The sequence below is a fragment of the Phaethon lepturus genome, unplaced genomic scaffold (genome assembly GCF_000687285.1).
Source record: "Phaethon lepturus isolate BGI_N335 unplaced genomic scaffold, ASM68728v1 scaffold4143, whole genome shotgun sequence".
NCBI lineage: Eukaryota > Metazoa > Chordata > Aves > Phaethontiformes > Phaethontidae > Phaethon > Phaethon lepturus.
The window spans coordinates 2,171-19,677 of NW_010529556.1; the positions used below are offsets into that span (position 1 = coordinate 2,171).

A 17,507-nucleotide genomic window follows, 5' to 3' on the forward strand; every position below is an offset into this window, starting at 1 on the left:
TTTTCCCCAACAGCAGTGAAACAGGTGGTTGGCCCAGCAACAACTGTTGTTGATTTTGCTGCTCTATTCAGAGTTCTATCCAACATTGACCAGTGTCATGTCTTGCACATAATAGCCTTATGCTTTTGCTAGTAAGTAACCAAGTGTCCATTTGCAAGAAACAGAGGCTGCTCAACATGGATTTTGCTGCTAGTACAGAGAAATCCTGTATCCTGGAGATGTAGGCTCCTAGGAAATGAATGAGCAAGCAGTGATGTAAAGATCCTGGAAACTGTCTACAAAATTAAATTGAACAATGTTTAGAGGATATTTGGAGCACTTGTTGCAGATAATAGAGCATCCCAATGTACCCAGTACAAGACTCTATGGGTAGTAAAACAAAGCACTTTGGGAACTGAGGAAGAGCAAGAAAGTGAGCATACTCTGAATAGGTTCTTTTGGGCATCTTTTGGGAAAATTAACACTATCAATCTTCAGATCCCAAGGACAATGGACTATGTGTACAGTTTCCCAGAAAAGGGGCAGGTACTGGAACTTTTGTAGGGAGTCACTGCAGCTGTACTCTTGAGGTGTTTTTTCTGCACTGGTGAGATGCTCTGAACTCTGTTATTCTCAGGACGAGGAACTAGTGGGGCTAGGGTCTAGCGGAGGGGCAGCTGGGCTGGGTTCCTCCCCCAGCACAAAGGCTTAAAGTAACATCATTCAAAGGGAGCAGGGCCAGTCCCGTTGTCTTTCCCAACCATCACATTCTGCTGCCCACAGGCTCTGAAGATGCATGAGAGCAGGGAGAAAACAGATTCCTGATGTGGGAATAAGAAATCCCCAGGCCCAGCCACCAGCAGCACTGGCAAACCCAACTGCCTCCTTCCAGAAGGCCCCAGACCCAGCAGAACATGAAGCAGCAACTAGCAGATCCCAGCAAGGCCCTGATGTCCTGGATGTGGACTGGACAGGGGTTTCCTCTTTCCTGGAGGAGAGCAGCTCCATTCCCTTCTCTTGGGGCTAGGGACAGACTTTTATTCCCAGGTTTCAGCAGGGAGCCAGAGCACCAAGCAGGGCCCAAGTGCACCCCGTATCATGTGCTGGGACATCCTCTGTGACTGGACGCCATCACAAATGTCCCTAGCAGAGAGGAGTCAGCATGTGGTTTGTCAGGGGGTGAAGACATGGGCTCTGTCTACACAAGTAAACTGAACAGTGTCAGAGCCTACACATGTTATTGGAGTGAATGGTGGCAACTTGCAGTCTTATTCCTGGTGTCCTTTTACTCTAGGGACAAAGCATTAACTTGGTGATAATGCCTTAATTAAATGGTTTATCCCTACTCACAGGACGGGTGTGAGCACCAGGATGAATCCCAGTGTAAAAACAAGTGAAAAACAGCTCCCTGTGCACAACTTACTGCCATGAGAGTGCATTTTCCCTTGGCTGACAACGCTTGTGACAGGTACCTGATAAATAGAAAGGTAGCTTCACCCTCTGCAATTATTTACCATTTGCATTCTGAACTCCTTCTGTTCTGATATGCAGACAAGAAGAAACTGCTTCTGGAGGAAGCCTGAGTAACAAGGTTTCAAGTGTGGAAACTGTTAGAGCCCTTGAGAATAGATTCACAGTTGAATATTTGAAAACCTTATGTGATGAGGCCTTCTAGAAAGACAACTAGCTTTAATGTGAAATTATTTCCCTGCTAGAGAATTGTCCAAAGATATATAATAGTAGTTTGCTATGAATTCTATGTAATAGCTAACCAGCTTTTGCAAACCAGCACAGCTCCATGGAAAATGAGTACTGATATACTTATTTATATAACTATGGATTTGGACCCTTTAGATTTCTTCAGTAATTTCTATAGGAACATTTCTAGAATCTTAATATATGTGCTTCTGTGTGACTTTTTCCAGTGTTTCAAGAGGTTCTACCAGTCATTTAATCTAAGTTTGAGCTGTGGTTGAGAGTAAATGCATGGACTCTCAGCACTACCACTTGCTATTGGATGAAGAAATGAAACATTCAAAGAATACACAAGAAAAGCAGTGTATGAACTTTCATCAGACAGCAGTTCTACATGATGTTCTTTAACTGCCAAGTCCTACCGATTATTAAATAGATTGCTGCCAATCTGTTGATAGAGCATTTCATCCATATGCTTACTGGTCTTCTACAAGATCTATTCATCATTTTTCACTGAAAACCGATGTCTTACGAACTATGTAAAAATACCAGGCCGAGATTTATCCCCCTGCAGCTCTTTATCTTCTAGCCATCATGGAAATGAGGACGATGGTTAAGACAATAGTTCCAGCAATTCCACCAGCTGTCATTCCCAGGATGTTCCCATGGACCTGCCTTGACTGACACCTCTCACCCGTAAAGAAGAAGGCTTGTCCTGATGGGCACCTGGGAAAATAAAGTACAGATTCACATGGATCAGGAGTTTTGTCCTGCCCTATAGGCCCACCTCAAGGTCCTCACACTCACTGTCCTGGCTGGGTGGTTCCCATTAGAGCAGTTCACATGACAACATTCCCACCTTGTTTGGAGGCTGTTTATGTCCCCCGGAAGCACCACAGAATGGGGTTTCTTCGCCTTCGCTTAGGGCTGCTAGTAGAAACCAGTCACTGCAGTGTTGTGTTCCTACTGTTCCTTCAAGACCTAGTGGCTCAGACCTCTGAGGTCTGTAGCTCTGAATACTTATTAGCTGCATCATTTGGTTCAGAAGAAAGTCAAGACAAGCAGGGAAAAGGTCTGTGGTACCTGCAGCTTGCTCTCCCTTTCACATTCACACAGACTCCGTCATTCTGGCAAGGGTTTGGGTCACATGGGTCTTGCAGATAAAGCAGCTGGTCTTGAACAGGCTCCATATCCTGGGCTGCTCTCTTCTGTCTTTCAAGAATGAGGCCTTCTATGAAGGCAGATTGTTCAGGTTCAACAGGGACTTCAGTGTTATTGAGGTGACTTAGATCTTTTAAAAAAGGAAAGAGAGGAGAAAGACATCAGGTAACAGTGAGTGATGCCATATGTAGTATTCTTCATACCAGGGGCTCACAGGGTGTTTTGTGGACTGCAGGGTACTCCTTGTCCATTTGCCCTTCACAGAGCTCTTGCCATACCACAGCAAGTTCTGTATATTTAAAGCACAAGATAGAAAGTAACACTGAAATTATGGTAACTAGCTAGGTAAATCAGTGGTATTCTGTACTTTGAAAAATTATGCCAAGTGTGGCTCTTCTGTTTGAAAATAAACACAATGAGGAAGGCCTTTTAGTACGTTCAGTGCTTAGAAATGGACATAGCTACTGGTCAGGGTGCTTAAAGGTGACTAAGAAGTTAGCCTTCAGTAAATCGTTGCCATTTAGATTCTGTTGAACGCACAATCACTTTAGTCAACGTCACCCACCTGAAACTAAGACACAGAAATGCTTTTAAAAGTTGATCTCCATTAGAAGAGAAGATGACTCAGAGACAGGTGGCAATAGTCACTTGAATGTATGAAAAGAGATAGAAAGGATCACCCATTTGTTTTTGTAAGGAGAATCAGGAAGAGGGTCTTACCATTAAATTCTGCAAAAATAATCAGGTCATCATTTTTCAGGAAGCTTCTCCGTCTCATCTGGCTGTGGGATATGAAGTTAGTCCACCCCCAGGATATACTTCTATAGCAATTGCACGAGGCATCAAATTTTCCAGCAATTGATGGTTTCTCCCACAGTAAGGTTCTGTTAACATCTGCAAAGAGAATTTGCAGACTAATCTCACATGCATTTTCAGGTATTTTTTTCTTAAGTACAGCTACAGTGTGAACCCTGTGCATTCAGACCATGCATGTTCATGTTAACAGAGCCTCCAAATGCAGTTCTAACTTAAATTATTGTTGATTTAGTAATGGATTACAGCACCCTGCTGGCATTGCAGCATCCTGTGGTGATAGGTCACCTGTCATAATGGGCAAACCACAGGTAGAATATGAATTGCCAGCTCTTAGGAGAATTCTGAGTCAAACTCAGATATCCCAGGGACTGTTGATAATAGCACCAACCTTCCATGCGTCACTTTTCACATCAGATCATCTTTCATAGACAGGAATTCTGAGTCATACACAGGAAAGCCATACACAGGGAAGTGTCCCAGATTGGGAAATGCAGCCAAAGTTACCCAACTCTGAGTCCTACACTCAGTCCTCTGACTCAGATTCCTTGGCTTTCATTTTCATCATTCCTCCAGGCAGACACCACTTACCTGAGCTAACATGGTCTTTGCTTGTGGTGAAGCTTTTGCTTGAGGACATCCTTTTCAAGACATCAGGGTCCTGGTCCAGCACTGTGAGTATAGCTTGGCGGTTCAGAGCTGGCCACTCCAGAACACCATCATTCTCTCCACTGCACAAGTGAAAGGCAATGCGAGTGTAGCCACTGATTGCGGAGTGGGGAAACAAACTTACACCAAAACCGTAACCCTCAGGGCTGTAAAACCGGGGGCTTTGAATAACATCGCTTGATGCGTTTTTGAGGATTTGGCTGAAATTCCGAATGACCCACACAGCTGTGGGACAGGGGGTCTCTGTCAGTGTGACGTCATCGATAGCAATCCCACCAGATGAAGAGCTGGGGTTGCCCTTTAGCCCTTGGAAGAGGTAACGGAACTTCTTCTGAGCGTTGAGGGTTACATGGGCAATTTTCCAGTTATAGTCATTATCCGCTTTGGTAAAAGAAAAGCAAAACATTGCTGTCAGCATGATTAGGGACATTATGAAGCAGCTTATTCCTAGCCATCCATTCCAGCTGCATTTTTAGACAACTGGACCTCTCACAGAATCCTGAAGGCTGAAGACCTTAAGTTGATATTGTGATTATAATATACTTGCAGTGCCTTATCATCTAAATGCTTTTGGACTCATTGCATTAGGAACTCTTCACACATTAGTGAATAGCAGTCTCTGGCATAAAGGGCAACAGGCTAAAGGCCAAGACATAACAAGTGGATGGGAGCCAATGACCCAACGTGTTGGAATTAACTGTTGCTGCCACTTTTCCAAGGACTTGTCCATCCCTGCAAACTGCTGCATCTTGATATAAGCAGGTCATCATAGGTCTTGGATTTTGACAACATAAACACACAGTGCCACAGTGATGAATTTGTCTTATTTAGAAAAATGACCCAAAGTGGGAACTCAGTTCACATTTCCAAAATTACATATGTTTTTGTATGTCCAGCCATATAAAAAAAAGGCCGGGATTCTTAATAACTGCAGATGAGCATAGGTATTTACATCTGTTAGATCATCTAACAGCCAGTGGAGATCTATTCAATTGATCTCCAGCAGTGACTGGGTTCCCTCTCAATCACTGAGTGTAACGTAACATTATTAGGAACATTGTGACTTCTGCTGCGGAGCACCTAAATTACATTATTACAACCCACAGTTTCACTTCTAAATGCACTCACGGAATACCAGAATTCTTAGCCGGATTGCAAGACATTCTGGTAGCTTTGTGAAAATCTTTTGATTTCTGAGCCAACCCACTGCATTCATGGTATCAGTAAGACAACTTTTCCTCCCCTAATATTCTATATGTTCCTCATATTTCCAGAATTACCTTGAAAGGTTTGAATTTTCCTCATCCTGCGAACATTTCCAGTACCATCATCCTCTTTAAGCCAAACGATCAGCTTGTCAGAAAGGCTTCCTGTGATCTTATAGAAGAACTGGAGGCACTGCTGAGTTCTCTTTGGATAAAGGATTCGAGACTCTAGGACTGCCACCTCATCAGCCTTGCCAGAGCTGGTGTTGAAGTACATGAAATAGCCAGCATCTGTGAAGAAAGTGTAGAGTGTCACTGTCTCTTCCTAGATTTCCTGCTAGCTGCATGGTGTAAATTTATCATTTCAACTATTTTAGTAGACATAAGTGTAGTACTTAACATGAATTGTAGAGGAAACGGTATATGATAACCATCCAAGACAGACCAGGATAAGAACAGGACTAGCAGTTTTGCATATACATGGAACTCATTGCTGGCAGCTTATGTCAATTTTTCATTAGTCAGTCTAGTTGGAAGTTGGATGCCTCAGGGATGTCAGAGATATGAGACAGAGGATTCAGTGCTAACTGCAAGTAACTAGTAAATATATTTTTTATTTGATTTATACTGAAGATAATCTAAAGATGCAATCTTAGAGGTCATATACTATATTACCTTGTAAAGAGTAAGATAATTTCTTATCAGTGATGAAGATAATAAAAAAAGAGTTGGACACAGAACTAGCACTCTCGTGACCTTGAACCTGAAGAAGCTCTTATTTACAGCTTGCCCAAAGACTTTTCGAAACTCAGATTCACAGTTTGCGGAAATTAGTTAAGAATTCCTGCCCCTCTAGCTTAATTTCTCACTAACATTTTCTGAAGTGTTCTTTACTTTAGATTTGAAATGTCTCCTTTATTCTTACATTTACAAGGGATTCACCATTTGCACATGTATCTTATCTTGGTATCACATGGACTTGTCACATCTTATCTGTACTGCATTGCTCTTTAGGTATTCATTATAGCCTATGATTAAATTAACAAGTTAAATTCTTTTAGCTATTGTGTGAAAGCTTCCTCTGTTGGGGGCTGCTTCCTTGGACTCTTGTCCAAGCTCACATCTGGGGCATCATGAGGTAAAACTGTAGCTGCATAAATGCAGTACAGCCTCCTGCATGGTTACTGGAGCTGTTTGAGCTGTCTAACCATGTCAGGGGAATATTCTCCGTTACCTCCCACACAGTAGCAGTGCTTTGAACTCTTACTCATAGAAACCTTGTCAAGGATACCTAATTGCTTTATGCACATGTATGACACTTCACCATAAGTTAAATTTATGTTAAATTTAAGTGTGTTAAATATAAGTATGATCATTGTTGCTCCAAGTAGGAAACAGGGCTGTGAGCATCATTCAGGTGCCTAACTTTGTTGTTGAGTTTATTGGGGTATTAAAGCCCCAGATAATCTAGGCTCTACCTCCTTTTTGATAAAAAAGTCAAATAATGGCAACATTAAGCATCTGTGGCAGTTAGGATATGGCCTTGGAAGCATGGGGATAGTTCAGCATGGGGATGCAGGGATCAAATCCAGAGCCAGGCTGCCATCTCCTCTCTAAGCATTAGGCTGTACTTTCCCTCTTTCAGTTTAGCTGGTAATAAATCAAAACCCAAAGAAGTCAAACTGTTTGGGCAAAATATGATCCATCTGTGTCAGAAACCTAAAATTAGCCCCCACCTGAGATGGCTGCAGAAGCAGTTCTCCAAAAATGTCTAAATCCCTGATGGAGCCTTTGAAGATCTCAAAAGGAGAAGCACTCCCAATCCATGTAATTAATTTAGGCACTCTGAAGATCCTCAGGGGCACCTTCCCCTTTCCAGAGGGGTACTATTCAAAGAACTTCAATACTGATTTTGCATCAAGTCACTAGATGCTAAAGCCAAATGCAAGATAAGTGCTTACTTCAGACAGATTGGCTTTTACCCAGTAATCTCAACCAACTCAGATGATTTCTTTTTCAGTTACAGTTATACTATATGGACAAAAAAGGCGAGAAAGAATGAAAAAAGTCAGATGAGGATTAGGTGCATGTACTTACAGAAGCTGCCAGGTGGTTTTATTGAGTTATATTGCATTCTTGGACCTGACTGACAAGTACCGGCATTATAAGAGGTTGAGGATCTGTTCTTTTTTCCAGTGGGTGGGTCACATAAAGGGAAAAGTCTACAGCTGAGTGCAGCAAGTCAAATTTTTCCTTTATCAAAGAGTAATCAAGCACAATTGAATGTGCTGTAGGCCAGGATTCCTTCACTCCATACTTGGGCAAAATTTACAACAAAAGTAACTTTTTTTTTTAAAGTCTGTAGTAGCTTTCTCTGTCTAAATAATGACAAATCAGGCCCCTGCTTTTCAGAACTGCCTGTTGGGATTTAATCTGTATTCTCACTTGCAAGCTAGCACTCTGCGACTGTGACTGGCGCTGACTCCACCCTTTTTGAGATTTTCTTCCTTTGAATAATGGCAAAATTACCATGTGAAAAAGAAAACTATCCCTTAGCTCCTATCATAAAATGAATTGCAACTTTCTTCTACCTCCGGAACCAGCACTCCTCAAGCTTAACTCATCATTCGCTTTGCAAACACAGCAGTGGCTATGAGTGCTGTTTCATTTTTATCATGAGGTAAGATAACTCTTACTCAGACTTTGGAAGTTGCAGTAAATCCTTTTCCAGGTTGTATTTAAAAGGCCTTCAGTTAAGATTGTTCTTTGTCCCCTTTTATCTTGCTGGTGTGGAGAACATTCCACTATGTTGAAAGAGCTTAATGAGAGCATGAGTGCAGCCATAAACTCACACTCACAGGGCTGAGACACATGAAAAGAAGAAGGGCTTTTTGCTTAACTAGAAACATTACAACTCGGATATTTGCTGGGTAGTGCCTTAAACATGGTCATTTAATCTTGTGTTTTCAGAGTAGCCAGTGCTGGGTTTTCTCAAGGGTTATATTTAAAGCACACAGACAAATACAGACATGCACAAGGGACCATGACTCCAGCTAACTCCTTTTCCATAGGAAATAATACTTTGTGTTACCTCTACAGCGCCCAGAAAGTGTGTGGTCTTCCTGCACTGTAACGCTGCTCTGTTGATGGACCCAGTCTAGATCATCTCTGGTGCCCTGAATCATGCCGCAGATATTTTCTAATTCAAAAGAACACTGGTCCAAAAAAGTGTGAGTTGAAGCTGAAAAAAAATGCACACATGGTTACCACCAAAGTAAAAAAAAACTGCTATATTTTTTTTTTGAGGGGAGCGGTTGTTTACTCTAGTATAGACGTGATGCAGAGAAGACTTAACCCACAGCAGATGTGAGCCCAAAGACTCAAAAAAAGAAAAGTTTGATTCCTGGAGGGATTCCCTGCATAAAGACACCGACATCTGACCATTTTGCAGAAGGTTAACAAACTCCCACACCACAGCTGAAGCACAGTGACTTCTGGTGGTGACTATCTTTGTGCCTGCTTGTAAGCCTTGGAGAGACAAATCACTTTGTGAATAGTGGTGGTGTTGCATTTAACCATGCTTTTGCTGGAGGTTATTGGCTCACTTGTCTGCTTGATGAGCATGAGCACTGTTTAATCCATTTCAAGCAAAGTTCACCCAGTTACCTTAGGCCAATTCAGCTGCGTTTGACTGCACGTGGATGCTTCTGTTGACAGATCCATGGGAACAATAACTTCTCACTAACAATCACACATGGTGATAACATCTTCAACCAGCTTAGCAACCAACTAGACAGTGTCAGACTCCAGATTTAGCCAATCTCAGGTGCAAAATAATCTAATTAAGACCGTATGTCAGCAAAAGAGGACAAAGCATAGTTGCATTCACCTCATAAAAGCACAGTGAACCTGCTCACACGCTAGCAGAACGCAACCACATGTCTGAACCCCTAGGAGCAACATGGAAGAAAAGGTATGAGTGGAATGACTTTCATTGACTAATTGAACTTTTACAAAAGTAATGACAGCAGCAGATCTCCAAAGAGAGGGATGAGGAGGGAATAAACAGCTTGTGTCTCTACACTACAGGCCCTCTACCATAGCACCTCAAGAGCACCTGAGGACTGTTTTTGTGGATTTAGAGACATAAAGAAGGTAAACCAGCCAGGCTCAAGTATAAACAAAGAAACAGTTTGCCACGGTTAAATTATCACTTACTGCAGTTATACATGCGATTCAGTCTTTCCAGGTCAATGGCACTGAGGTCTAGACGTTGTCCAATTATGTTATCAAATTCTGGTATCTTCGCTGTGATTGTGGGGATGCTTTCATTTTTGTTAAATGAAAATGGTGCGTAGTGCATCACTGATTCATAGTCATAGGGGGTGTTCAGATCAGTGATGAAGTTGTCATCGTACTTCAGAAAATTATGTTCTCTGCCTGGTAAAAGAACAGAAAAGTGCTTAATTTTTAGAGAAATTAGAAAGGAAATGCCTTTAGCATGGCCCTTTGGATACAGATTTCTGAGGCAGAACTGATATACATGAAAACAATTATTTTATGATAAAATATTCAAATTTAGCAAGATTTGTTTATGAAGTAATTTGGACAACAAAGCAGTCTCTTTAGATTGCGGTTCTGTGCCCTCACATGTGACTTCAGTAAGTTCAAAATCAAATATCAATGAGCTATCAAGAATGGGATATGTAAGAGGTCAGATTAGATGGTCTAGGAGTAAGCATCCTGAAGGATTAAATTTAAGGATTAATGTACTCTGTTCCAGAGCCTGTGAAAATTGATGCAAAAGTTTCCCAGGATATTTGATCATATATGGACAAGGAGAGGCCCTGGAGCCCTCCACTCATTAAGGGGACAGGTATGACAGTCCTTGAGTGCCTCCAGGGACTGTTCTTCTTTTAAGCAAAGAATACATTAGGAATCTGGTGGGAAAAAAAAGACATTTTTACCCTAGATTGATAATATTGCTATGATATTTCTATTGAAATGTCTATTGGAAGCATGTTTCTCATGGTTTCTTAGAGAAAGTTTTTCATTATGAAGCTGTCTGCTAGAGCAGAGAGAGGAAGCCAGAGGAAAATATGGAAATAAAGAGAGATTGACAGCATTTTCAACTGCAAATATTTTCAGAATATTTGGCATTGTCTCTCCAAGAAGAAACAGCACATGACTGCGCTTGGTGGATAATTACAGCTTATCTGTGTAAATGCTGCCCTTCCCTTCTGCAAGTCTGTTCTGGGTGCAAAGGTCTTCAGTCCAAGGCCTGAGATTGTATAAGAGCTTGGGATTGTTTTCTTACAGATACTTGAACTGCACCTTTTATAAAAAAGGGTGAGAATCTTGCTAATTAAGTGATATCACTTTTTATAGCTGGGGACGAAACCTCGGCAGGACACAGGCATGTGTAATGATGCTGGTTTTTAAGATCATTACCAGGCAAAGGGTAACTTCTACTTGTTTTTAAAAGAAATAAACCATACTGCGAGGAGGCCAGTTCATTAGGCAGTCTTGTGTGTTTTCTCTGAAGTCTAATAGGGCTGTTAGCTTTTCTGTCAGCAGCAACATGAACAGGGGATCTCTTCTTTCACCAGCTGGCTATCTGCATTGCAGTTTATGAAAATGCATTGTGGCAAAAACTGGTACCATGCTGTCAAATTTGGAATTGCAGATCACTCATAGAGGAACAGACGTGTGTGCACACGCACGCACACATACACAGAGAACACAATCATATCAGTCTGAATTCCTTTTAGAGGAGCAGGCATCTTTCAGACGGCTTCAGTAGAAGTTTTCTACTTAATGAATTTTCCTAATTGGAACATGGTATTTTATAGTACGGCTAGAAACGTACAGAATATAAGAACTGACTGTAATGATATCAGGCCCAGGACTCCATTCAGAACAGTGTCACAATAAAGTCCATCATCTGTGTAATTTTTTAGGTGTTCCAAATTTGTGGCTATTGAAAACACCACAGATAAGTTGAGAGGATTCAATGGTACATTTTTTTGGAGGGGAAAAAATAAAAAAAAAAAGCACAGTGAATTAACACTGTTTTGTCAAGTTTTTCCATACCTCTCTACATCATGGAGCTCACAATAGTGCGTTATAAGTACATTGTAAAATTTTGTGCTTTGGAGTTGGTTAGTTACAGGGCACAGCAAAAAGGGACCCAAAAGTCAGAGTCTAGATACTATTAACATTATCATCATCTTCATTACCATGATTCAAGATAAGACCAAGCTAGTAATAAGGTGAATTGTTTTTAGTGCTGTTTCTAACAATAATAATAATGGTCTGCAAAATCAATATCCACATCTCATCTACTGCTCAGCCCCCGCAAAAGACTCTGCCATTACAGCGTAGAGGCAAGTAGTAATGCACATGACCGTTCAACTTGGAGCAATTCAAAATATCAGATACTGCTCTTAGAGGTGAGCAGAAATTGCTTGTACCAGCAGTTCTTATCTATCCAAAAGAGAACATAGCATTCCCTGAATCTTGTTCCTTTCTGATGACTATTTCACACATATTTTTCATTTATTTGCAAAGATGGTGAGTGCATAACCCTGGAGACTGAAGTGATCCATTTGTCCGCACAGAGCATGAGCAATGGCAGGGCAACTTTGCTGCACTGGCACCATCACTGGCACCGCAAAGCACGACCACCGGGAACAACAGTTTAGTCTTTGTGAGCATGGCTTTCAGAACTTGTTATAGACTCTCATTCACTCTTCTTCAAATACATGATCATTAAGTAGTATGGAACCAGACCCGACAGGACACAGCAGGAGAAACTCTCTAGGGACCAAGGGGACTGTGGAGAGCTTGCTGAAACTCATAAAGCCACTGGATCTGGTGAAACCAAACGTGAAGTCAAGAACGTGTAGAGACTCACTAGGAAGGGAAGAGCAGGGTAGAGCCTTATTTTATGTGTTCTGTCTGATCTAATCACTTTGAGGCTTCTTTATGTACAAAGTAAATCTTTCCAGTTCCAGGAAAACCTGAATGTCTGAGGAAAAAAACCTTTCAGATGTTAAGAGGACCTTTCATTAAGAAAGAACTACCTCAAAGCTTAGGACAAGTTGGGATCCCAACACACCATCCCAGTAAGTTTACAATTTGCATTACACAGCATGAGAAAACAGACTCTTAGAAAGGGAAAGTGATTTGTCCAAAATCAGAGCAGACCAGTCCTGGGGCCAAGGGGAAATAAAGAGAAATTGTACCAAATTCTGCTACATCTACAGATTGATTTACAGTTGTCTCAGGTGTGGCCCAGTGTTTCTAAAATCCTGTCTTTAAGAACATCTTAAAATCTAAGAGGGAAAATAAGATACTGATCAGTCTGCACTTTACAAAATCTGACCTGAAGGTCAAAACCCACCTGTAATAATTTGATCCCACCAGATGGTCACATAGTCATCCCGGTCCATCCTTGACTGCTCATGGTAAAATCCCAAAGCATGCAGGATCTCATGTTCCACAATTGCTCTGTAGTCACACCCTACCCCAATAGAGAGGTTCTGCCCAGTCTGCAGGTCTCCCACCATGGACCAACACCTGAGAAAGCGAGAGATCTTACTGTCTGTTAAGTAGATATTTCTCCTCTGTATTTAATTTCTGAGTCTGCTCACTGGATTTAAAGTAATATCAAAACATATTTATATGTAAAAGGAGTAACAAATCATTATTTACGTGCTGACCAAGCGCCTTGATACTCTACAGATACTCTGCTCTGAAAGCAAACAGCCTTGAACACATACTCGCTATCACTTGCATGAGGCCAGCTCTTCACATATCCTCCGTGTTAGATAAGCTCACCTCTGATTTTTGAGATCCACAGAAGTTTAGTCCTATATCAGCTGCTATTTTGCCAAGAAAGGTGCCAAGAAACATAATACACACACAGAAACAGTAAACTTGTCAAGACAGACTGAGCTTTTTTTGCAATCACTTGGACTAGAGAAAGGCTCTGGGAGAATTTAGAACAGTAGCATTTGGTCCTTTTTAACAGTAACAATGCAATGTATTGGCCGTAGGTGTGAAACTACCTTTTTCTTTGAGGGCCCAGTCCCTCATCCGTGACTCAGCAGAAGCTAATCGTGACTGAGGAGGAAAGGATCTCCCCAGCCAATTCACTGGGAACTTTTTGGGGTACCCTGAGGGTGATGAGAGAGGCAACTGCTAAAGAGCATCTGCTTGGACTGTAGCTTCTTCTACACATGACAAAGCAGTGTCGGGTCAAGTTTGTTGAAGAAGCTCTGAATACACTATCGTGGGTACTGAAAACAAAGAGCTTGAGCCTATGATCTCTTAAATAGCTGCTACCAGGGAGTTTCCAGTACCAGACTCTTCAGTACCAACTTGTCAAAAATCTACTATAGGCCTTTATGCAATACTCACAGCTGATACAGTGGGAAGATTTTTGTGCTTTTCTAGATGTTCTTTCAAAACACGTTTAGATGTGGGAAATAAAATAAATCTTTCCAATTCCTGAAAACCTGAATCTGTGTATAAAAACCTTTCAGAGTTTGAGAGAACCTTTAATTAATGAAGAGCCATGTCAAAATAATAGCAATATTACAATAAACTGGCTTGCCACAGCTTTTTTTGACCTGTCTTTCAAAGATGTCAAAATGTAAATTCTGGCTATTTGCATTCTTGGTAAGTTAAGAGGATGTACATGGGGGTCGTTTTACCCACCGCTGAAACAGCAAACAACTCTAAGTAGGAAAGTGCTTGCACTTTCTGGTATTCACCTCCTCAAAGAGTAACCATCCAAACGTCAGACGCCCATTCCGTGTTCATCACCTGAACATCCTCTGCAGTCAGCAGAGGGAGGCAACCGCTTCCAAGCTCTGTGTCTAAGAAGGTAAGATAGGTTGCTTTCTCAGTGGCCTCTTTTTCTCTGCTGACAACAAACTTTTAGACAGACTAAACTTTTAGACTGCTGTAGTCAGATGGAATGAATTTCCAGCTGATTCTACACAGCAAAGCTAAACAGGACTTGATATAACCCTTACCCGTTTTCTTTTCTAAAGAATATGTAGGTTCTCTCTCCTTCATACGGCTTGAAATCAATGCAAGACTTAAGACGGAACATTTCAAATGCCTGGAGAATGACTCCTTTGGCATTCAGATCTGGAAAACATACATCAGGAAAGCACATTTAATACACTGCAGATGTAAGGTATGCACACAGATATATGCATGGGACCAAGATAAAAACGATTGGAAAGAAAAAATATTGAATTTTATTAAATTGTGTTTTGTTATGATAGTTGTAGAAGAAGAAGATGGTTTTGATATAAAGGAGCAATCTAGTTATTAGTGAATTTTAATGTGATAGAACCAAAAAGGCAAATAAGGATCGGAGCTAAAATCCAAATAAAGTATCTGCATTACCTAGGTTATCACCCAGAATATAGGGGATGGGGAACTTCCATCTGTAGGTCTCATTTCTTAGGGCATTTCGCTGATTTTGCTGAAAACGGAATTAACAGCTGGTGATGCATCTTTTTTGGGGAGATGTGCTGATTTGTACCAAAATTACAGTTAGGACAACTGATAGATACAAAGTTTTGAACTACTTACAGGGAGCGAGATATCACCCTGAAAGAGATCCAGTCCAGCAGCTAAAAAGCAATTTTATGAAAGATAATGAAATATCAAATATTATTATTCATAATAAATGAAATATCAAATATCAAATGTATTTCACCTCATAAACCATATTGAGCCTGCTTATACAAGGTTAATATATCCTCAGGCATTTACAGAAAAATAACAAAAGACAAGCTTCTTTACACTGAAATATAGGGACAAGCCAAAAGTAACAGTAGTTTGTACTCAATATTTACTACTTAGCAATGTTGGTATTTTTGGTGGTGTAAATCTGGTGGCCACTATTATCCGTGTCTAGTTTGATAACCTCTTGCTTGCTATCAGGCAGTGGCAAGTCACACAATGAGACAATGCTCTAGAGAACATAGTAATACTGAGTAACACATCAGGAAGAATGTTGTACAGTGCACCATCGAAGGATATATGGAAATTTGCATTCCTTACCACTTATACAGAAGCTAAATAAACATCTAAGCTATTTTCCACTTTGTGAAACTTTAAAAAAAAATCATATAGAGATGGAGGGGGAAAATGCTGGTGAGACTCCAGAGCCTTTCCAATTGATAGAGCATGTTACTGCCTTAGCACCGTGGGTCTGTCCAAACTTCAGAATTGAGAGACATATGCATCCCTTGTTTACATAGGGTTACAGTCCTAGGATGGATTCATGTGTCATAGTCAGAGGAAGGTAATTCAGAGCTCACTTAATTATATTTCTCTTACTACTATGAACTACCTGACCATCAGTCACAATACTGAAAATTCAGCATTTTGCTCACAATTTTTCAAGACTTATGAGAACTTAGACATGAACTCACCTAAGTTTATGTCTGGAATGTCTTTGATTATCTCACCAACATCAGCATCTGCTGCTGCAAGGCAGAAAAAAACATCATGTGTTCAGATGCAGTGGCACACAGCAAGCAAAAGAAGATGCTTCAAAACTCAAAAGAGTTTACAGAGCACTTACCAGCTTCACTGGAGAGGTGTCCCATCTGAAAGAGAATGAAATACAACCAGTGTAAGGTATGAGATGTCTCTGGGCTGAGAGGAGCCTGTAGAAATCAGGTTTCTACTTACAGAGACTGGAGTACCATACACATAGCGTAACAGAAGCGCTAGGCAAAGCGGGAAGATGCTGGCGCCCATTTTTGCAATGGAAAAAGAAGCTGGTCCCTCTCATCTCTGGCAATATATAGGGCATGCTGCTGAGCTCTCCACAGAACATCAGCCAACCAGCTTCGAACTTTCCACCTTTGTAACATTATTATAACAGCAAGATTTTCCTCCTAAATGGCTCATGATGGCATTGTTGTTATCAATTACCTAAGTCCACTTTGGAGGAATGTTACAGAGAGGAATGTGATAACTTCTTGTCTTCAATGCAGCTGGTGAAAGGCCTACCCAGACTTGTGTACGAAGATCTCAGTCTGGCCCAAAGTTGCTGACTCCTTCCACTGTGCTTGTTATCTGTCAGCATTACAATCTTGACTGCACAGGAGGAAAGCCACATGCTTAAGCAGAATTATTCTGGGTTTATAGCACTCCAGGGACATTAGAATTTGGCCCGGTGCTGTTTTCAATTAATTATTAACATCACATTGTAAAAGTTAGAGATAAAAGAGATATGATTATGAATGCCCTGACAGTGTTTTCCCCCAGCTGATCCCATCCCAGGGCTGATGCCCCAATGCACAATGTGCCACCCTTTGCCTCCAGACATGGTCATGTACATCAGTAGATCCTTGGCCTTCCAGCTTGATGCTCCTTTCTTTTCTGGTGGGTTTCAGATGACAAACTCTTGTTCTGTACTTTGCTGTCTTCCTTCTTGGGGAACATGGGTCAAGGAGGGTACATGGGCTAACTGAGCTGAGGCTCCAGAAAGCTCTAGATCTCCCACAGGTCCTGCTTCATAACTGTTATCCCCTCGCAAATGTCCCATGTGCCCTGGAGTGTCGCAGTGCCTTAAGCTTAGGCAGTTCCATCCTGGTCCCTCATTTCACATCTGAAATTACAAGTAATAAAGGTGAGGATGTCCACTTCTATGTTCAGCAATCAGGTAGGAAAAGGCGCAACACAGAGGGCTTGAGTGGGAAGAGAAGAAAAAGTGCTCTGGAGGTGCTTCACACACTGCTTCCCAGCAGTGTTGGTGGGAGTCGCTGGATTTCAGTGTGAAGAAGCCTCAAATGCAAGTAGGTTTTGAGTAGGAAATGTGCCTGTGTACAGTGACTACCTTGTCCTAGAGAAGAGTCAGTCCTCCAACCTAAGCAACGTGTTTTCCTCCAAACAGGTCAAAGTAGGAAGCCATTTGTATGAGATCACATTGCAGAGGAATAAGTA

General features: G+C 41.3%; 1 protein-coding gene across 1 annotated transcript; it reads right to left on the bottom strand.

Annotated features, from left to right (window-relative positions):
* Positions 1-2,221: 2,221 nt before the first annotated feature.
* LOC104618385 (meprin A subunit alpha-like) lies at positions 2,222-16,316 on the bottom strand. The gene is given in 14 exon segments (XM_010283962.1): positions 2,222-2,400; positions 2,758-2,965; positions 3,556-3,719; positions 4,233-4,698; positions 5,598-5,813; positions 8,614-8,763; positions 9,741-9,962; positions 12,928-13,103; positions 14,567-14,684; positions 14,949-15,027; positions 15,138-15,178; positions 15,986-16,033; positions 16,138-16,162; positions 16,248-16,316. Coding segments are annotated over 14 exon segments (2,130 nt in total). The 3' UTR covers positions 2,222-2,252.
* Between the last annotated feature and the right edge of the window lie 1,191 nt (positions 16,317-17,507).